General features: G+C 40.1%; 1 protein-coding gene across 1 annotated transcript in view; it reads right to left on the bottom strand.

The window, feature by feature from the left end:
- Positions 1-24,165, bottom strand: part of LOC124595949 (inositol polyphosphate 5-phosphatase E) — an 83,305-nt gene that overhangs the window by 23,307 nt on the left and 35,833 nt on the right. The window contains exons 3-4 of the mRNA XM_047134870.1: positions 14,805-15,027; positions 10,547-10,765 (exon numbers count right to left, since the gene is read on the bottom strand). Of these exons, the coding sequence (XP_046990826.1) occupies positions 10,547-10,765; positions 14,805-15,027 (442 nt within the window). The remainder of the gene's footprint in view (positions 1-10,546; positions 10,766-14,804; positions 15,028-24,165) is intronic.

Below are 24,165 nucleotides of genomic sequence, written 5' to 3'. Positions count from 1 at the left end.
CTCATGGTGAAATAGTCCTTTATTACCAAAGAATGCTATCAACACTGTCTTTGTTCTCAAAGGTTGTCTGACTTTTTTTGACACTGGTGACCCAGGATTCTGCCTTTCAGCACTTTGATGAGGGTCAGACTGGTAGCACCAACTTTCATCCCCAACAATAATCTATCCAGTTAAGTTTCCATTTCCCCAAATCTTTGTGTAAAATTTTATGACACACATCACAATTAAAATTAAGTTCTTCTGATATCACACAGACAGTTACATGATGGGTTTCTTGCTATAACTGCTTTACATGCTCCTTGTTTGCTGTATGCGGTATGTGCTGTACATGGGCGACCAGCTCTGGGATGATCTTACACTGAATCTGTGACTTCACGATACCTTTTGCGCCACTTGAAAACATGATTTCCTGAATGTACCTTACCTGCAGCATATGCTTGCTTAACCAATGTCCGCATTTCACTAGGGGTTTCCCAAGCTTAATGAAGAACTTAATGTTCGCTCTTTGCCCACAATCAGCATTCATTGTGTAACCATAACTAATGTGTCAATAACCCCAATAGTGTGTTGCTAAGCACTGCCCTGCCATCTAGTGAGTTTGCACAGAAACATGGCCAAGATCATTTCAAGTGTGTACACACACACCAGGTAACACAGAAATGATATTTGGTTCTTTTTAGTATTGCAAACTCAGAAATAAGAAAATCTGTCCTGTAACTTCTCTGACAAAGGGAGAATTTTAGCTGTGCCATCACCTCAGGCACAAAACATTTTTGGGGTGGACACTTTTTCATCTTTTGGTTTAAATAGTACACGAAATCAACATCATATCTGATGTAGTACCATTCAATGATCTTGATTCCCTATGCACTGAATTTTCAGATCTATTTTCACCAGGCTTAGGGTATGTAGGTAATTATGTAGCTTACTTTCAGTTAAAGTCTTCTGCAACAGCTCACTACTTTAGAGCGAGACTAGTGACAGAAGCCTTGCAAGATGAGCTCAAGATGGAATTAGATAATCAGGTGCAACAAGGCATCTTCGTACCCAGCACATCAATTCAGTGGACAACATGACTGGCAGTTTTAGTAAACCAAACGGTTCCCTCCATGGTTGAGGTGATTTTAAAGCAACCATAAATGCTCAATCAGAGAGTGATATCTATCCCACCCCAAGCCCAGAAAACCTGATGTCAAAACTATCAGGTGACTAGTATTTTTCCGAAACTGATATATCCGAAGCATAACTGCAACTGTTATTAAATGAACAGTCACACCAGTTCATGGTTACTAACACTCATTTAGATTGTACAGATGTAACAGGTTGCCATTTGGAGCTGCTAGTGCACCACTAATTTTTAAACTTTTTTGGAACAGCTGATTCGTAAGATTTCAAATACAGTAAACTATCTGAACAATACACTAGCAAGTGGCACTACAAGCCAGTAACACCTTGCAAACTTATGTCTACCATTCTAGAAACTAAAACAAAATGGAATAAAGTGCAAAAGTGTGAATTCTTTCGAACAGTGGGTTACTTAGGCCACATATTGAGTCATAAAGGACTGCAACGTCTTCAGCAACATGTGGAAGCCACAGAAAAAATTGATGTGTAACCAAGTGAATAAACCTCCAATAGTTTCTCGGCAAAGTCTATTACTATGCTAAATTTGTGCCAAATGCCACACAACACAGCATCGGAGCTGTCCTTTCTCTCAAAAGCACTGATTTGTAAGAATGACCCACTGGAAATGTATCTAAAATGCTAACTGCAGCCCAAATAAACTATTCTCAGATCTAAAAAGATGTCCATGCAATCATATTTAATGTGATTCAGACTAACCTACAGTCCCTCCTTAAAACCTCTGGCCCCTCACAAGGACTAATGCCTCAATCCATAGAAATTCTTACCCCATCCAAACCACGCATCCCCAACTTTCACCTTCTTTCTAAGATTCAAAAACCCAGTCATCCTGGCCATCCTATAGTTGCTGGCTTCAAAGCACCCACCAAACATATATTTGCCTTAGTTGATCAGCACCTGCAACACACAGTACAAAGACTTCATCCGAAACCCATGTCCGTTCCACTCCCACCACACAGCTTTGCTTGTCACCACTGACATCATCTCCCTCTATACCAACACCACCCATGTACACGGACTGTCTCCTGCTGAACATTTCCTATGACATTCTTCCTGCTCACCTTGATCAACTTTATACTTAGCAACACCTACTTCACCTTTGAGGGGCAGACATACAAACAGATCAGGGATAGGGACATGGGAACCAGGATGGCTCCTTCTTATACCAAGTGTTTCATGGGTCGCTTGGAGGGGGCTTTGCTGAGATCCGTAAGTCTTCAGCCCCTGGCTTGGTTTAGATACATTGATGACATCTTTGCCATATGGGATCATTGTGAGGGTGACCTGTTAACACTAGAACGGTGGAGTTTCTGACATTCCTAAAATGACGCAAAGGGGTCATTTTGACCCCACATACATTATTTTCATATTTGACTTAAAAAAGTACTTTTTTAGTGTTTGTTAATCCATATTAATACTTGTAATCACAACAATTATTTACAATTATAATTACTAATTTATACGAACAACAATGTATTATACAAATTTATTGTTGCTACTGCATACATGTTTCTTAACTATAGATTTTAATTTATTAACTATTCATACATCGTTCTAGACACATTTAGTATATTTGGTCCATTTTACTCTCACATGTGTTTTACAAACTGCTCTGTATTACTTTTCACTCAAGTCATTTGAAGCTGCTAGATGCGCTTAGAACATGTGACTTCTGTTTCATGCACACATTTTCCGCACATGGCTTTGTGGCACTTCACACAGCTTTCGCTTGTCTTCTTGCCTTTGCAGAGGCTGATTTGGCACTTCCTCCACTTTCCAGGTGATTTCAGTCGAGTATAGATTTAAGTGTCAGGAAGTCGTTTCTGAAAGTATTTGTATGGAATGTAGCCATATATGGAAGTGAAACATGGACGATAAATAGTTTGGACAAGAAGAGAATAGAAGCTTTCGAAATGTGGTGCTACAGAAGAATGCTGAAGATTAGATGGGTAGATCACATAACTAATGAGGAAGTATTGAATAGGATTGGGGAGAAGAGAAGTTTGTGGCACAACTTGACCAGAAGAAGGGATCAGTTGGTAGGACATGTTCTGAGGCATCAAGGGATCACCAATTTAGTATTGGAGGGCAGCGTGGAGGGTAAAAATCGTAGAGGGAAACCAAGAGATGAATACACTAAACAGATTCAGAAGGATGTAGGTTGCAGTAGGTACTGGGAGATGAAGAAGCTTGCACAGAATAGAGTAGCATGGAGAGCTGCATCAAACCAGTCTCAGGACTGAAGACCACAACAACAACAACCACCCTCTTCCTTTGCCTGACGTTCTTGCTCTTTCATTCACTTGAGTTCATTTGCCAGTTGAAGTATGAACATCTTCCTTTCCATTTTCTTGTTCATTACAATGTTACAGATGGCCTATGCATTTATTACCATATGTTGTAGAAGACATGTATTGGCCATCTCCTACATGCAACCTTTGTAGAATATTTTATGTGTCATTTGATCAACCACATACACCCCATACTTTGTCGCATTGCAGAACGTCACAGTTTCAGGTTTTTTCTTTCCTTCCTTGCTCATTGCTACTTCAGCAAGCAACGTACTTAGAAGAATCACATTTTTATTCTTCTTTCCTTGGTATACAGTCAAAGTGCAGTCTGTGTTGCCACTATTGTGCATTATTGTGGTGGAGTGTATTTCAGCATTCAGCTTCCTTACTTCATTTGGGATTTAAGGGCGGATCTTGTTCACTGTACCAACTAATGAAGATTTCTTTCCTTTTTTGAGTTTTTTAGCAAGTTGAAGAGACGTAAAGAAGTTGTCTGTGGTCACATTTCTTCCTTGATTTACAAATACCTCCATGAGACGCAGAACGATGTACGCTCCAAGTGGTTATTTCTCTCTATGCGTGTCCTCTTTGCCGAGGTATGGGGAAGCATTACATATATACTTTGTTGTTACATCAACAGCCAACCTGAATTTGAGACCATATTTGTCTGGTTTGTTGGATATGAATTGAGTAAACCTGCATCTTGCTTTGCTTGGAAAAGTTGCTCATCAATGGTTATATTTTCTCCAGGACAGGAAGCACGAATACTGTTTTCAATAAACTTTTCCCAAATTTCAGATACAAGAGCGAAGTTGTTGGCTGCCAGGCATTCAGACTGGGTCGATTTTTCATCAAAACAGAGAAATCTGAGCAGTTCCTGAAATCTGTCCCTTGGCATAATGTCCCTGATGAAAGCAGGCACCCAAGAGTGTGACCAGAGATCATCCACAGACATACCTTTTGTGCGCAATACACCCCGAATATGCATGATGGCTATCAGTTTCTCCACTTCCTCAAGTGACACAGTCTAGTCACTGTTTTTCAGTACTTTTTGAGCATTTGATTCTGTGTATTTCTTCATGACATGTAGCATTGCTTCATCAAAAATAAGACAGAGGCACTGATGACAGAGCTGCCTACTGGTTGGCAAGCATAAGCTGTGGGACCTCCTCTGTCCTTCAGAACATTCATAGCTGACCACCTTCCAGAAGGTGAACAATTTCCAATCTCCCACGCAGTTCCATCCCTTGTAATCACCTCTGTAGATCCTGCCAACTGTACCTGCTGTGGTGAAAGAGGTGATGATCGATGTGTATCAGCATCTGAATCCTCTTCCACTAAGTGCCCCTCGTTCACAATGCCTTCATCTTCACAAGTGTCAGGTACATAATCATCACCAGTGAAGTCAATTTCCGATTCAACTTCGGGATTCTCTAAGAGGTGTAACACTTCATCAGAAAGTCCACACTGACGATACATGTTCGAAAATGTGTTTTACGGACAAAGACTGCCTGAGTGACACAACATAAGCTGTGGCGAACTGGAATGTAAACGTGCCAAGTTGCAACAAACAGGAGCAACTGCTCTGCCTTGCTGTTCTCTGTTGCCACTGTATTGTTGGATAATTTACTTATATTCATAAGAGAAATTACAGTGGGGTCAAATTCACCCCTTTCACCATGCTAGGTATACTGAATGAAACGCCGAAGAAAATTAAAATATTTTGTAAATACTAAAACATCTTCAGAAAGAGGAGAAAAAAATCAGAAAAAGTCATATAATTTCATTAACAAAGTAAATAAATTTGACATGACAATGAATAAAAAATGTATGACGGGTCATTTTGATCCCGTTCTGCCCTTCTAGTGTTAAATTCCCAGAATTTTTAAATATTCCCCCAATTACATTTCACGTTGTCCTGTTCTGAAAACCATGCCACTTTCCTTGATGTTGATCTCATCCTCACCGAAGGCCACCTACACATTTATGTCCACATTAAACCCACTAACAAACAACATTACTTACATTATGACAGTTACCATCCTTTCCATGTCGAATGTTCTCTCTCATACAGCTTTGGTATTCAAGGCACACATATTTGTTTGGATGCAGACTCTTTACAGCAATACACCACCATTCTCACCTCAACCTTCACTAAACCTAATTACCCCACCAGCCTAGTTCAAAAGCAGATTTTCCGTGCCATCACACCAAATCTGATCCCTCAAAAGAACAACTTTGGAGCACACCACTTGTCACTCAGTATTATCCTTGTCTGGAATGTATTAATCAGCTACTTTGACAAGGTCATGACTATCTAAAATCAAGACCTGAAATGAGACCCATTCTGTCTGCGATTTTTGCCCACCACACCTAGAACAGCTTTCTGTCACCCTCCCAGTCTCCACAATATCCCGGTCAGATACTATGCTCCCTTTGCCCCCATCTCCCTCCCCTATGGCTTCTACCACTGTGACCATCCTTGCTGCAAGACTTGCTCTATGCACCCTCCTACCACCAACTACAGCAGCCCTGTAACTGGCAAAACATATACTATCAAAGGGAGAGATACCTGTGAAACGACATGTCATATACCAGCTGTTATGCGAACACTGTTCGGCCTCTTACGTCACGTCATATACCAGCTGTTATGTGAACACTGTTCAGCCGCTTACATCGGCATGACTACCACCAAATTATCAGTTAGGCACAGGATGTGTACTGACAACACACAATATCCTGTTGCAGAGCATGCTCTGCAAAATGACAGTCATGACCTTAGTGACTGTTTCACTACATGCACCACCTGAATTCTTCCCCAAAACACCAGTTTCTTAGAACTCCGCAGGTGGGAACTAGTGCTGCAACTTGTCCTTGGTTCTCACCACCCACATGGCCTTAATTTACATTAATTTCTTCTGTCTCAGCATTTCTTCACAGTAAATACTCCTTTCTTCACTCTATACTCTATTTTAGTTTTATACATCTTTCATTTTCTGACCTGTCTATTTTTCACTGTGCCCCCCCCCCCCTCGCCCCCCTCCCCCACCTATGCTACATATAAGGCAATCAGCTTTTCACTCTTATTAACTCGTATATGATGTATTAGCAGTACTCTCTGTCTTGCATATTGCCTCATATTTCACCTCTAAGCTCTCAGATTTTCCAAATTTTCCAATATCATTTGGTGCAGTCTCCAACAATCAGTCTTTCCTTCTCACCCCATTTGGTAAGTCCACCCTGACCCTGCAGTTCTGGGTGACTTTTCCGAAGTCTGCCACTTTTCCTACACCTCTCCAGTGCCTCTTTCTTCACCCCTCTTCCTTCCCCTTCAACCCTATTGCTGAACAAATGAGCCACTGGCTCCGAAAGCTTGCATAGGTAAAACCTTCTTTTGTGTGCCTGTTCTGCTGCCGCTTGGTAAGTAGATTTTTTATTCGTCCAGATACATTATACTGTCAAGGACTGATTATTTTTGTTGTAATGATACTTGGCATTCAGAAATTCCATAGTTTTCTTTGTAGCACAAAATTTCTCCCCTTTACTGTCCATAAACAACTGACTGGAAAAGAGCACAGGTAGTTCCAGTTTTCAAGAAGGGTCGTCGAGCAGATGCACAAAACTATAGGCCTATATCTCTGACATCGATCTGTTGTAGAATTTTAGAACATGTTTTTTGCTCACGTATCATGTCATTTCTGGAAACCAAGAATCTACTCTGTAGGAATCAACATGGACTCCAGAAACAGTGATCATGTGAGACCCAACTCGCTTTATTTGTTCACGAGACCCAGAAAATATTAGATACAGGCTCCCAGGTAGATGCCATTTTCCTTGACTTCCGGAAGGCATTCGATACAGTTCCACACTGTTGCCTGATAAACAAAGTAAGAACCTACAGAATATCAGACCAGCTGTGTGGCTAGATTGAAGAGTTTTTAGCAAACAGAACACAGCATGTTGCTCTCAATGGAGAGACGTCTACAAACGTTAAAGTAACCTCTTGCGTGCCATAGGGGAGTGTTATGGGATCATTGCTTTTCACAATATTTATAAATGACCTAGTCGATAAGTGTCGAAAGTTCCATGCGGCTTTTCATGGACGATGCTGTAGTATACAGAGAAGTTGCAGCATTACAAAATTGCAACGAAATGCAGGAAGATCTGCAGCGGATAGGCACTTGGTGCAGGGAGTGGCAACTGACTCTTAACACAAACAAATGTAATGTATTGCAAATACGTAGAAAGAAGGATCCTTTATTGTATGATTATATGATAGTGGAACAAACACCAGTAGCAGTTACTTCTGTAAAATATCTGGGAGTATGCATACGGAACGATTTGAAGTGGAATGATCATATAAAATTAATTGTTGGTAAGGCGGGTGCCAGGCTGAGATTAATTGGGAGATTCCTCAGAAAATGTTGTCCATCAACAAATGAGGTGGCTTACAAAACACTTGTTCGACCTATACTTGAGTATTGCTCATCAGTGTGGGATCCATACCAGGTCGGGTTGACAGAGGAGATAGAGAAGAGCCAAAGAAGAGCAGCCATTTCATCACAGGGTTATTTGGTAAGCGTGATAGCGTTATGGAGATGTTTAGCAAACTCAAGTGGCAGACCCTGCAAGAGATGCGCTCTGCTTCGTGGTGTAGCTTGCTGTCCAGGTTTCGAGAGGGTGCGTTTCTGGATGAGGTATCGAATATATTACTTCCCCCTACTTATACCTCCCGAGGAGATCACAAATGTAAAATTAGAGAGATTCGAGCACGCACGGGGGCTTTCTGGTAGTCGTTCTTCCCGCGAACCATACGCGACTGGAACAGGAAAGGGAGGTAATGACAGTGACATGTAAAGTGCCCTCCGCCACACACCGTTGGGTGGCTTGCGGAGTATAAATGTAGATGTAGATGTAGATTTACTCATTTGGCTCTAAGAGCTGACTTGCTGGGGAAAAAAAGGATGAATGCTGCCACAGCTGAGTCTTCTTCCTAAGAAATTATACAATTCATTATCAGCTGATAGCACATGTTAATGCCGGTGGCCCTATCCTGACTACCTAGGTGGAAAGACTCCACATCTGACTCGCAGGAAACATTGTATTTACAAACCAATGGCATCGTGCAAAATGGTCTGTATTATTTTCCCTCACAATAACCATAATTGGAACGAACATGGCTGAGGACCATCTTCTTAACCAAAATATATTTGCCAAAGTTGGCCAGAACACCTCCCACCCCACTCCACTCCACTCCACTCCATAACCCAGCACACACTTTTCTCTAAAAGCAGGGAGTACTAATGGTGACAACAGACGATGACAACTGTCAGCTCTTCATCCCACTGCCACTGTGTTATAAACCTCAAACACACTGACCATTGGGGGATGACAAACATAAAGATGCTTGCAAGGTGGCATGCCTACTGACTTGGCATCACATGTGACATAGGGAGGACAGTCCACTCCTGCGTGACCTGTGTGCCAACTCTGTCAGCACCCCTGCAGTAATTCCACACATGGTTCATGCTGCAGGGAGAAAGTAAATGTAGACTTTGCTGGCCCATTCCTCGGAGAGATGTGTCTCATCATTCCTGACTCATACTCCAAATTTCCACGTCATTCGAATGGCGAATACCACAGCGAGTGAACAATAAATGCCTTGCAGAAAATATTCCCCAGAAACAATAGCTCTAAATTCTCGTCTAGTCTGTTAAAGGATTTCTACTTTCAGAATGGCATAACACATCTGACCATTATACCACTCCACCAAGCCTCCAATGGTGAAGTTGAGCACCTTTAAGGCGTAGATGTGAAGAAAGATATGGGCCAACCAAAAGCCAAGTTCCTGATATCCTACAGGACCACACTAATCCAGGGAACTGCTGCATCACCACCACACACACTAGGATCTCCAGTGGCCTGCAACACACCCATGCCAGCCCAACTATCATTCCCAATACTCTCTGGGTGCAGAGGTATGGGCTCATACCTTCACGAGAGTTCCAGGATGGCTAGCAAGCCTCATAAGAACTGCCCACCAGTGACAGGTGTGCACCTTAGAAGCCTGGCACCTAGCCAGTTTGGTATGTAAACCTGCTGTTCCCAGGCCTTGCAGCTCACACCTCAAGCCAACCACCACTGACCCTGAAGTCAGCTCTATATAACTCTAGAAATCAGACAGAGACAGGGCAACAGCTGCAGGTCCAGTGATGTTGAAGCAGGGCCTCCACAGAGTACAACCCCTTCCCACCTCCAGCACCAACGACTCCCAGTGGGGACCTGGAAACTGGAACACCAGTACTAGCCAGATCCAGCATCATGAGGACACTCTCACCAAAAGCGAAAGGTGCAGCACAACCAAAGACACCAATTGATGCTAAGATGAATCCCTAGCTGGCCTGCCTACCCGCATGAACTCTCCCCCCCCCCCTTCCCCCCCCCTACCATTATGGTGATCTGGCTACTGATGAGAACAACTTCAACCCTGCAGGCCAGCTAAAGGCAAGAGGGATGCTATATTTGCTTCCTCAAACAGTGAGATCAATAGTCTGTAATATACTTTGCCAAAGATGTCACCTGCGGCCATTAGGAGGTGCCCACGAGCAATAAAATGGCCTGGCCTCTGACATTGTGCAAAAAATATAACTGACCTCCTTGTCAGCATTAACTCCCATTGTATTATGCTGCGCTCTAGTACCTAACTCACTGAAACTATACATACATGATCAAACTGCTTATTGGATTTCACTTGAACAACACTTCAGATTGCAAATACAGTCTGTTGCCAAACTTGAATGATCACACAGTATCTGAATTCTTCTCTTCTGTGTCCACAACTTTATGATGTCCCGGTGTGAACTGGTTTTGTGGTCAAGTGATAACTGTGCATCCATCCTTACTATACAACAGAGATTGTTTATTGCACTTAAGCAAATTTTTGTTTAAACAATGTTTTCTCCATTTCCTGAAAAATAACCTAAGAAGGACATGTTCATTTTGCACTGAGATACCTAATATATGGAAGAATAAAATACAGTACTTGAAATGATACAGTAAATTTCAAATGACAGATATAAGAGTACACACAACAGAATAGCCCAATCACTAACCTTTACTCTTGTGACGAATCGGCAGAATTTTTGGAAGATCTAATGAACGCACAATTTTCTTGATATCCTGAATTCTTTCCTTGACCTTCTCCATATGTGCTGTAAGGTGTGAAGTAATGAACAAATATGATGTGCCAAACAACATAAAAGCCACTGCTACAGCACCCTTTGTTCTGAATGCTGTTCCAGGTCGAACACTGTAGCTTGCCTCCTCAGCAACTGTGAATGGAAAAAAATCATCAAAATCATACAAATGAAATAGAATGAATCACAGTAAGTGAAACAACGTGCTATTAATATGTACATGTCTACATACATACAATTACTTATCACAAAAATTACAAAAATGTGGCAAGTCTAACTGCAAAATTTACTGAACAGAACAGTCACAAAACAGGATAAGGACCAGGCTCTCTTTCAAAACCACAGAAGAATATTCTGGAGACAGAAAGGAAGCATCAACACATCAAACACTGAAAAAGGGATAAGAAAACCAAGAGTCGCACTACACCTCACATTACTGTAACTCAAAGAATTTCTGCATCATGTGGAAAGAGGTAACAGGAGACCAGAAAGGTAAACACAATAAATATAACTACATGACAAAAAAGTAAGTTACTCCAAACCTTTACAAGGTTTTGTTGATATTTTAATGGATCATCATTTATTACTTTGATCACCTTATATCCTATTTTTACCTGCATTTTTTGTTTTTTTTTCCAGTTTTCAGTTCTCATATTTGACCTATCACCTGCGTCAAGTTTACTATTAGCACTGTTGCATTTAAATCTAGGATATTTCATTATGTTTATTTCTATTTCCTTTTTGTGGTTTCATCTCTCCTGAAATGGGGTCTGGAATGCCATTTCCACCTGTTCACCTTTGTTTTTACTAAAATGTTTTCCTGTTTCCCATCAACTTCATCTCATCTGAAATAATCTCAGTTATTAGTTTGCATTATGATTATGGTGTTATTGTCCTCAGTGACTGGTTGACAGACAAGTATTTTCTGTTTTGCATTGAGTCTTTCTTGAAATTTTATGAGCATCTGTGATATGAATCTTCTGAAGGGTGCAAGTTCCGGCTTATCTGAATTATCCTCTTTCAAATGTAGTTCAGACACCAAATTAAAACATTATATGAGATGTTCTCCTTATCACCAGTACCATTTATTAGGTTGGTACATAAGTTCGTAGCATTTTTGTTCCACGTCTTGGTCCTTTATACACTGTCCTTTCCAGATAGTGATTGGAGCTGCAGACGCTAGAAGATGGGAGTGTTAACTGGAGAAATTGGAACATTAATTCTGTTTGCATTCAATAGAGAGAAGACAGCAGTGGAGGCAGCCAGAAACATTTGCACTGAGCCTGGGCATAATGCCATTGGAAAGAGCATGAGAAAAAAATGGTTTTCTCGTTTCAGGGAGGATCGATTCGATGTTAGTGACTCTCCATGTTCAGGAAGGCCTTCGGGGTTTAAATGCATTAATCCACAATGATCCATATCAGTCTACTCAAGAACTAGCAAATATGGTGTACTCAAGAACTGGAAAATGTGATGAACTGTGATCATTCCACTGTCGTGTGACTTTTGCTTGCAATGAGGAAGATTCAAAAATCAAGTTTACAGGTACCGTGTGCTGTAAGCCAAAATCACAACAACAACAAAAAATCAGCAGGTTGCCATATGTGCAACTCTGCTTGCCTGTCATTGATTGGCTTGTCCACAACACTGACCATTCCTATCCTGTATCATTACTGATGACAAGAAATTGTCTTTATGCTAACAAAAGGAAAAGGGAGGAATGGCTGAGCCCAAACAAAGCAGCAACTCCCCTTACAAAGACTTGTGCACATCCACAAAAGTTAATGTTATGGATGTGGTGGATCAGCAATGGTGTGAAGTACTACGACTTGTTTCCCTGAGGTGTAATAATCATTGTCAACATCTGAGACATCTTGCAGATGCAATCCAAGAACAATGACCAGGAAGACTGTGTGAAATGATGCTACTAGACGATAATTCCCACATGCATTCTGCTAGACTGACAAACACTATACAGGAGTTGGGTTGGGAAGTCATTCTACACCCACTTTATTCACCTGATCTTGCACCCTCAGACTTTCACTTTTTCTGCTCTCTATTGAACAACCTTCAAAGAATTTCCTTTCCAGATGAAAATGCACTCCAAACGTGACTCTACGAGGGCTTCACCTCAAAACCACATGATTTCTACAGTCGCAGAATAGAAAAGTTACCCCAGAACTGGCAGATTGTTGTAAATAGTGAAGAAGAATAATTATTGATGACTAAAGTATCTGTTATGTTTATTAAACTTATGGAAAAGCACTACTGATTCATGCACCAACTCAATATATCCTCATTATTCATTTTAAAGATGAGTATCAAATGTGAAGTACTTGTCATTAGACTCAAATGTGTGATCAAATACTACATGAAGAACCTGACTAATAAAATGCATGCTCACACTAAATCTCCTCCGATAGCCCTATGTATAATATCCCCATTCTCTGCAAGAGTATTCTCCTGTCAAAAAATATCAAATCTACCAATCTAAGTATCCTAGAATGTGTTACATAGAGTGCCATCACTCGACTATCAAAAAATCTGTGAAACAATGAATCCTTATACACCATATGACTGACAGGTGGATTTCCAAGACTGGCACAGAAAACAGTTTCTATCAGCATGAGTTGCATGTGCAATGAAATCTAGGGAAAAATCAATTTGTCAATAATGAGGTCATTATACACAGAACACTAGCTTATTAGGAAAATGAAGAAAAAAGTAAGTAGTGGTGGCTGTGAGCTATTAAGAGCACCATCACTATTTAGTTTAGTGACTTAATTAGGATGAGTGGATGGAAATCTGAAGCTTGCTTCTCCTGAATGTGGATCCAGTCCACTGCACCACTCAAATGGTAACAAGACTATCTGTTATTTTACATGAGTGTACTGTAGTGGAAGGCTGCAATGACAGTTAGTGCTTACTCACTGCCTAACATCAAAAACCAGTTAGCATATAAAAACCAACAGGTTGGATGTTTATGCTCTTTCAATACTTACATCAACTCATTTCCTTTACTAATTTCTCTGTTACAGGTTTTCATGTATGTTCTCTTGCCTTTTTTCTTTCCAAGAGTCTATATTATTACTGCTGTTTTAAGCCTAGTTAGCAGTATGTGGCGCCCTCCAAGTTAGAAGCTAGCTACACTAAGTGTCATAACACATAGACATCTGTCATTCTCTTAACAATGTAACCACCTATCTTGTGAGAGTTATTGAGTTTTTAAAAATAAATAATATTCCAATGAAGAGTTAATATAATAACCACTTTGGTGCATAACCACAAAACTAATGTGAACAACTTAACTATATTGCAAAAAATATATTCACATGGAAATAAAGCATCAAATTGAAAAGAAAGAAATTTCATACAAAGACAAAAAAGTATCTGCAGTTTCTACACAGTTTTAAATATAGTGTGAGTCAACCAGGACTTTACAACTTAGAATGATATAGAAATTTATTGAGATAACTTACAGAAACAGTAGATGTGTCATTTTGTAACAAACAACCTCATGTTTCACATAAAAGTGTGAAGTGTCATGTGACTATTATTTGTTGATGTGGAAAACATCCCATCAGTAATCAATTTCCTCCTACACTTGTTGCAGCAAATCAGGTGTAACATGTGTAACAGCAGCTTAGAGATCCGATTTTTCAGGTTGGCTAAACTGTCTGGCATGGGAGGAGCATACACATAGTCTTTAATGATACCCTGGAGAAACAAATTCAGTGGTGCCAAGCATGGGAAGTGAGATGGCCATGCAATCATCAACATGTGGGTAGCCTGGTAATTTATCATGTCACAGTGAAAAAACTGTCTCAACAAAGTTCTTGTGCCAAGAGTAAACTGTAGGCCTGCTTGGAGGTTTTTCAGCATATTCGGTGCAAAATTTATGCCGAACAGCAGAGTTCACTTCATGACGCACACAGCGACCAGGCTCTTCACTGGTGAGTGTAGCCATTTTTACTGTGAACTACACTGGTGCTCCTGGTGCCGGAATGGGGTACTGAGGCTGTTTGCTACAAAATGACACATTTACCAATTCTGTAAGTTATCTCAATAAATTTCTGTATCATTCCAAACTTGTAAAATCCTTTTTGACTCAGCCTGTATAGAGGAAAAGTACTTCTCTTAAAAAAAAATTGCAATATGAGAAAACAGTCCTTACCAGAACAAAACCATAAGAGATCACGCCGTATAAACACAGCAAGATGCAGTGTCCCTAGTGCTGCCGAATGGAGCAGGAGATGTGAAGGTCCAAGCGTTTCCTGTAGACTCACTTCCCACTCAAACCTCTCCGAATAGCTCTCTTGAGTGCCAATTGCAACAACATCTGGGACATGTTCTAAAGTTGCTGGGAGCATGAAGTCATTAAGTTCATGTGGAGGAGGCTGGAATATCATTGACCATTCATTATTTATGTCATAAACGGAAACTAGACTAAAGATGCACAGGGTGTATGTAAAAGGGAATGACCAGAACAGTTTCTGCAACATTGGAAAAAAGACAGTTTGTTAGAAAATAACAAGTTCTTTTAAACAAGGGCATCTATTGCAGCAGCAAAAAGATAAACTTGAAAAACAATGAATTTAGTGGTAATGTATTGGTGACATTATGGTATGAAGGAATGAATAACCAAAAACCATGGAGAGCCATAATAAAGATTCAAAATTCCAAAGCAAGCACATAGCACGAAAATGCAGGCTGGAAAGCTTCAATAATATTTAGTTCTGAAAACGAAATACCTTCGAGGTGTAGTGGCAATGACAAAAGAAACATATTACTGTTTTGTCAACTTGTATTTTATCAAGAGATGTGAAACATAAGTAGATTTTCTTAACTGCTTCTGGGCTCTCTTCTTATGCACACAATGTACAGCTGTTACTTGAGACTACTCTGTTGGCTCAAATATTTTTTTGAAATGTAGGACTACTGCCTGCACTTACAGTTCTCCTGCTGAAAGTATCACAATACTTTTGCACTTACAGGATCTCTCAGTACAAGCGAGGAAAAAGTTGATTGTACTGGTAAATGGCAGTCTTAAAAAAATGATTCCCCACATAGTAACAACGGGAAGGAAGAAACCGAACATGGGGCTCCATTACGTCAAATCACTGCTGCACTACATATTAACTGAAGGTAAATTCAGCAGAGGCTAACAGTTAAATGTTGTGTTAATACAACCACCATCTCTGGCAGTGATATCAATTAGATACCAGTTGTAGCAGGTCACCAATCATCAACAATGCTCGTCACGTGCAAGTGAAATGTTGGGTAACCTAAAGAAATTATGTCAGCACGAAAGTTGAGACAACCACCCTGTTGATAACAGATCATAAGTTCATCAGAGTCAAAGGCATACATCATTAATATAAAACTAATTTCCTGCTGAACTTAGTTTTAGATACAATAAGTAATTTCACCATCACTGATCTTTCGTCATCAACATAATAATAATATTGATAGTAAAAAATGAGAGATAAGGGTTGGATGAGGAAAGTTCACATTGTGTCGCAAATGTTGTAACTTGAGTGCGTAAAAAGATGAGGAGAAAGGCAAAGTAATCATTGGTGGTGATAACACGTGAGATGAACACTTTGCTAAGTAAGCTGAATATGGGAGAGGTGCTGTACAATGTAAATAATCTTATTTTTATATTCTGGTAATAATGGTAGAAACTGAAAATATTGCACTCTTGCAAAAGAGAAGTTGTTAAAATTTGGTAAAACATTGACACAGAAACATATGTAAACAGCTCCATTAGAAAAATCATGTTACACTTGCTCTCCAAATTCTTTACTTACCTACAGTCATTGCTCTTAATGAATTTAGTCCAAAGAAACACGATGAACATTGGAAAATTATAGCTCATTTATTAAAATTATTTGCAAATGGTGGAACACTGTCACACTAAAATCTTTGCCAAAAAGACAGATATTGAACAGCAGATAACATAACCCAACAACAGCAAATTCTAGACTTTATGTTGTGTCTAAGCAAGTAATCTGAAGAACTACAAGTAAGTGCATTGAGCATAGAGAGAAATTTTGGTATGATGCATATAAATAATGCCACCACAAATTTTGGTAACTACAAGTAGATGAAGAGTTATTTTCTGTCTGTTAAAGTGCAAACTAGTAATTCAGAAAAAATCAAACAATGGAAAATCCAGGATGGAATGTAACAGTATAATGAAAAGGATAGTTGCTACTCACCATATAGTGGAGATGCTGAGTCATAGAAAGGCACAACAAAAAGACTGTCACACAATTAGCTTTCAGCCAACAAGGTCTTTGCCAAAATACAACATACACCCATTCACACACTCATGCAAGCGCAACTCACACACATATGACAACAGTCTCTGGCAGCTGGAACCAGGCTGCAAGCACGAGGGCATTGTGGGAGGGACAACTGGGTGGGGCAGCGGGGTGAAGAGATAGCAGGATAGGATGGGGGATGGTAAAGTGCTGCTAGGGGCGTGCAGGCACAAGGTGGAGAGTGGGGCAGCTATGGAGGTTAGATGGATGGTGGGAAAGTGGTGGGTAGCAGAAAAGGAGAGAAGTAAAAGGACTGGGTGCATTGGTGGAACAGAAGGCTGTATAATGCTGGAATGGGAACAGGAAAGGGGGCTAGATGTGTAAGGACAACCACTAACGAGGGTTGATACCGAGATGGTTACTGGAATGTAGGATATATTACACAGAGTGTTCCCACTGTGCACTTCAGAAAAGCTGGTGATGATGGGAAGGATTCAGATGGCACAGCCTGTGAAGCAGTCACTGAAATTAAGGATGTCATGTTGGGCAGCATGCTCATCAACAGGGTGGTCCAGTTGTTTCTTGGTTACAGTTTGTCGATGGTCATTCATATGGACAGGCAGCTCATTGGTTATCATGCCCTGAAGAATGCAGCTCAGTGGTTTCATCTTAGCTTGTAGATCACATGACTAGTTTCACAGGTAGCCCTGCCTTTGATGGGATAGGTGATGTTTGTGGCAGGACTGGAATAGGTGGTAGTGGGAGAAAGATCCACAATCCACCACCTAAAAACTGATCCATACCTTATCAACCCTACCTGCTGATAAAGGCTCCACCACTGTTGTTTTGAACCACATGGATTACATGGCAGAAGGATTCCACCAGTTGTCAAGATTCATCCACCTACAAACCCTACCACAGTGACCCCATTTCAGAAATCCGGCAGGATCTCCAGTCTTTACTCAAATCCTTACACCCATCCCAGAACCTCTCCCCGGAGTCCATCTCTCTCCTGATCCCTACCATTCCTCGCACTCCTACCTTCTATATGCTTCCTAAAATCCATAAACCCAACCAAGGACACACCATTATGGCTGGTAACTGTGCCCCCATCGAGAGAAAATCTGCTCTTGTAGACCAACACTTTCAGCCCATTATCCGCAACCTACACTCCTACAGAAAATATTCCAGCCATTTCCTCCACCGACTCTTCACAGTTCCCATTCCTTTATCAACGGTGCCCTGCTTGTCACTATTGATGCCAACTCCCTTTACACTAACATCCCCAATGCCCATGGTCTTATTGCTACTGAAGACTACCTTTCCCAATGCCCAACAGATTCTATCAACCACCTCTTTCCTAGTCACCATGACCAATTATATCGTCACCCATAGTTACTTCTCCTTTGAAGGCATTACTTACAAACAAATACAGGGTACAGTTTTGGGCACCCACATGGCACATTCTTATGCCAACCTACTCACAGGCCATCTAGAGGAATCCTTCCTAAACACCCAGAATCCTAAACCACTCACCTGGTTCAGATTCACTGATGACATCTTTGTGATCTGGATTGACGGTGAGGACACCCTATATACATTCCTCCAGAATCTCGACACCTTCTCCCTCATTCGCTTCACCACCTACTATTCGGCCCATCAAGTTACCTTCCTCAATGTTGAAATCCACCTCAAAGATGGCTATCAGTACCTCTGTCCATATCAAACCTACCAACCACCAGCAATACTTCCTCTTAGACAGATGCCACCCAATCCATACCAAGAAGTCCCTTCAGCACAGCCTAGACACCCGTGTCCCCTCGAAATCCATCTTGAAAGATGCCAAGGGTCTCAACGAAGCCTTCACATATCATAATTACCCTCCCAACTTTGTACAAAAACAGATCTCCCATGCTTTATCTTTCCAGTCACCAAACACCTCCCAAAGTCCCACCATCCTGCCACAGAGGAACATTCCCCTCATCATTCAGTACCACTCAGGACTGGAGCAACTGAATTACATTCTCCACCAGAGTTTCAACTACCTCCATCATGCCCTGGAATGAGAAATAGCCTACCAACTACCCTTTATACTCCTCCCACAGTGGTATTCTGCCGCCCACCAAACCTATACAATATCCTTGTCCATCCCTACACAACCCCTGTTCCCAACCCCTTGCCTCATGGCTCATATCCCTTAAAAGACCTAGATACATGACTTGTCCCATACATCCTCCCACCAATACCAACACCTACTCCAGTCCTGTCACAAACATCACCCATCTCATCAAAGGCAGAGTTATCTGTGAAAGTAGTCTTGTGATCCACAAGCTACGCTGCAAACGCCATGCTGAATTCTACATGGGCATGACAACCAACAAGTTGTCTGCCCGCATGAATGGCCACTGACAAACCATGGCCAAGAAACAACTGGACCACCCTGTTGCTGAGCACACTGCCCAACACAATGTCCTCCATTTGAATTATTACTTCACAGCCTATCTGGATGCTTCCCATCATCACCAGCTTTTTTGAATTGTGCAATGGGAATTCTTCCCGCAATATATCCTGTGTTCCCATTACCGTCCTGGACTCAAACTTTGTTATTCATTGTCCTTACCCATCTAGCCCCTTCCCTGCTCCCATTCCAGCACTACACAGCCCTCCATTCCACCAATGGACCCAGTCTTTTTACTTCTCTCCTTTTCCACTACCCCCCTTCACTTCACCACCCTTCGTCTAACCTCCTGACAACACCAACCTGCCCTAACTTCTCTCCAAGTCATCCCTGCACATTTCCACTAGCAGCACTTAAGCATCCCGTACCCCCCAACCCCGCTATCCCTTCCCCAGCCTCCTCCTTACTCTCTCCCACTTGCCTCATCATGCGCTGCTGCTCATAGTCTGGCTTCAGCGGTCAGAGGTTGATGTCATGTGTGAGTGAGTTGCATTCTTGTGCGTGTGTATATTTTGTCTAGTTTTGACTAAGGCCTTATTGGCTGAAAACTAATTGAGTGACAGTCTATTTGTTGTGCTTTTCTGCAACTCAACATCTCTGCTATATGGTGAGTTTAGAAAATATGCTTGAAAAAATCTCAGATGTGCAGTGAAACCATCATGTTTCTATTTATTTTATTTACTTATTTATTTCATGTTCCGTAGATCCAGTTAGTGAGTCAATCACAAGGATATGGAACGTGTCAAATTGTACAGGTTTCAATTTAAACTTACAATAAATACAAGGGCAATTCATTGCCAAATTGTACATAGTTTAAGTAAGACATACTATAAATACAGTAATAGATACAATGTCAGCTAGATAACGTAACAACCATTTAACAGAAAAAGGAGTTTCAAATAAAGGTTAAAAATAAGAGCACAAAGTTAAATCAGACATTAGGCCTACAAGAGAAAATACAGGTACAGCCAATCTGTTCTTACAAAAAGTGTGCTAATGCTGAAATGCACAACAAAATCAATTGAACTACTTCTAGACACAATAAGTTTAATGATGGTATACATTTTCTTTCAAATATTCAATCACAGTATAAAAAGATTTCTCTGTCACGTAATCTTTGAGAACTTGTTTAAATTTTGGCAGTTCTGTATGAACACATTTGATATGTAGTGGGAGAGCATTCAACAGCTTAATGCTGGAGTAGTACACTCCTTCTTGTACCATAGTGAGAGGTTTCAGTTCGAAATGTAGATTGTTTTTGTTTCTGGTGTTATAGCAATGGAATTTACAGTTGTCTTGGTAGATAGAATAATTTTTGCACACAAAGGTCAGCAAGGAAAAAATATACTGTGAGGCAGTTGTTAGAATACCTATCTTCCGAACCAAGTGCCTACAAGAGTGTCTTTGATGGACCCCACGCATTATTCTGATTGCCTTTTTTTTTATTTTGGATGGCCAGAATATGATAGCATATGACATCAATGAGTGGAAGTAGGCAAAGTAGGCAACCTTAATGGTGTCAGCTTCAGCCACTGAAGAAATTACCCATAATGCAAATGTTGCCGAGCTAAGTTTTTTACATAGATGAAGAATGTGAACTGACCAATTACATTTGCTGTCTATATAAGCACCCAGGAATTTTGTATCTTCAACTTTCTGTATTGGTTGATCTCTACATTTTATGTTAATTTCATTGAGATTACTTTGTGATGTGTGGAACCTCATATAATGAGTTTTATTTGCATTGAGAGACCATTTGAGGAGAACCAATTTAAGATGTCATTAAAAACAATATTTGTAGTTTGTTCAAGATTGTGATCTATCAAATCGTCAATTAGAATTGTGGTATCATCAACAAACAGGGTAAATTTGCTGTTTGTCTCAGAACAAAGAGGAAGATCATTAATGAAGATGAGGAAAAGCAGTGGACCTAAAACGGAGCCTTGAGGCACACCACACGTTATCGTGCCCCATTCAGACGAGGCAGGTTCTCCAGAAGAGCCATTTAGCACTACAGTCTGCTTCCGATCCTTTAGATATGATTGTAGCCATAAGCCAACAGTACCACCTAAACCATAGTATTCTGCCTTTTTCAAAAAAATTTGGTGATTTACACAGCCAAAGGTTTTTGTAAGATCAGAAAAAATACCCACTGGAGACATTTCTTTGTTAATGGCTTCCAAAACTTGGTTGCTGAAAGAGAATATTGCCTGCTCAGTACAAAGACCAGCACGAAAACCAAACCGATTTTTGATTAAGATACTGTGGAAGTTGAGATGGTCTACAGTCCTCCTGTGCATGAGTTATTTGTCAGGTACTTGAAACACAAAGTAAATGAGACATCCACAAGTAAATGAGACATCCACAATTACTATTCTCTTATTTTTAAGCAAGATGATTATGGAAATATTCATATTACAAGAGATGACTTTTATTCACTTAACAAACCGTTAATTATCCTCAATGTTTAAATGCAGAAGTGGATGATGATACTGAGATTCTGGATGAGCTGATATGACCTCTGCTGGTTTACCTTAGTGGTTACTGTTCATATAATTATACTAAGGGAACTAAATGTGAGTACTGCAAAGTTTTCCTGATGACAAAAACTAATTTAAAGGAGTGAAACAAGTGTAGTACAAGTAACTGACAGGATTGTTTACGTTACCCATCTATTGAAATTGTTAGGTGTTGAACTTAACATGAGTTTTATAAAACACCTGCAAGAAAAGGAAAATTGTTTCTGCAATAAGACAATCAAAGAAACATTTTGATGTGGCAGAGCCTACAGAGCATGTCAAATTAATTCAATTCAGTCCAGCTGGAGTCAAAGGAGATACCAGTTTTAAGTGTGTGTGTGTGTGTGTGTGTGTCGTACGTGAAGTGTGCTTGCTTATGTGAATGGCTGTGCATTTTTCTTTCTTTAAAAAGGCTTTGGCTGAAAACTTTTACATAACTGTCTTTTCATCATACCTGTCTGCAACTCAATGTACCGTCTTTATGTTGATCTGCATTCTAAATTTTTCATAATATTGTTAGGTTCAAATTAATGATATGAATATAATAGAAGGAAACATTCCACATGGGAAAAATACATCTAAAAACAAAGATGATGTTAACTTACCAAACAAAAACATTGGTATGTTGATAGAGACACCGACAAACACACACACACACATTGTGTGTGTGTTTGTGTTTGTTAGTGTCTCTATCAACATACCAACGCTTTCGTATGGTAAGTTACATCATCTTTGTTTTTAGATATGTCATAATATTGTTAGTTGCATTTTTTTTATTTATTCACCTGTAGACAATACAATTGAGTATACTGAATACTGCCCAGTCAGTAAGTTATGTAATCACGCAAAGAAAGCGAATGATGCTCTGAAAAAGAAAAATGACCCTGACAGTAGAAAACTCAAAATGTAGCCTTGCATGGCACTACAATAATTACTGAAAATTCCTTTTGTTTCTTCTTCTCATTTTTCATGCAAAGATGTTTATACAATAATTTTTTACTTATAAACTATCAAAACGTATTTCTGAGTTTGTACCTGTAATGGGCAATAGTGTAAGGCGCAGTTTACTCTGAGACAATACAATATGCAATAGAACACGCTGCAATAGTGTGACACACGCATCCACGTGTTCTATGACATTACTGTTGCTTATCATTACTTAAAGCTCAGAAAACTGTACAAGACAAGGAAATATTTCGTGCATCCACACAATGCTACAAATATCAAATATACTTTAGCTGTGGATTTTTGTCAGCTTCCTCATCACAAAGACAAATTTCACGAATTCTATTAAATCAGCCCAGGCAGTTTCCACTTTTTGGAGCAACTAGTCTCAGCAACTCAGACAAATCAGGCAATTTTTGACTTGCTATTTCTCCTGCCAAGATGCTACTCATTACAGCAAGGCAAGTTGGTGCAATGTTTGGATGCCCTTAAAAATGCTCCTATGAAAAGTTTATTTTTAGAAAGGTCACATAGTATACTACTTTATTCAATGTGGTACGTATTAAATAATGGTTAAACATCAATAAAGTTAGGATATTATTTCTAAAACTATTTAATTTCGCAAAGTAGTATATGATGCGGCTTGAGGAGTATTCAGAGGAAACTTTGCTGGATTTGAAGTGAAATCAGTCACCATCGATAGTGCAAAAGTGAGTGGTGAACTCTGTGTAGGAGCAACCAGTGTGTTTGAAGAAATAGAAAAAGCCCACAATGATAAGGAAAATCCCAAATGTCCTTCTCAACTTCAGCCAGCTGCCCATTCATAAGTAATAGGAATTTAGTTATCAAATCTTTTTTACATCTATGACAAAGTTTCCTGAAATCAGGGAGCACTGATAGGAGAAACATCCAGTAAGAATCATCAGCTGATGACCTCTGGTGTATTTTGACAACCTCTGGTGTATTTTAATTTGAGTAAGTTTTTTCATTTCCAGCTTAGGCTTGTATCAATAGCATACAAAAAAGAGAAACACGAGACAGCTCTGCACTCTCCATAGCAAGACACAGCAAGAGTAAGAGCTTCACATGTGGCAAGTAACTGCTAACCTCATTGCGAACAACCTCCAATATCTCTAAGATATTTTCTAAAGGACAGAAAGAGGTATGGCTCTCCTTCCACTGCTAAAAACAATTTCAATATCCTAGATACATTTTGTACGCAGTAAGGTATGACCTAAAATGAACTAACCATAAACTGGCCAGTGCATTTTTCAAAATATGCCTGGTGGTTTAATTATTTGCAAAGTATTTCCATAACTATGGCCAATAGTGAAAACAAAACCAGTT

The sequence above is a fragment of the Schistocerca americana genome, chromosome 2 (assembly GCF_021461395.2).
Source record: "Schistocerca americana isolate TAMUIC-IGC-003095 chromosome 2, iqSchAmer2.1, whole genome shotgun sequence".
Taxonomy (NCBI): Eukaryota; Metazoa; Arthropoda; class Insecta; order Orthoptera; family Acrididae; genus Schistocerca; species Schistocerca americana.
Note: the sequence above shows the minus strand (reverse complement) of the source record. Positions and strands in the feature narration are given on the sequence as shown.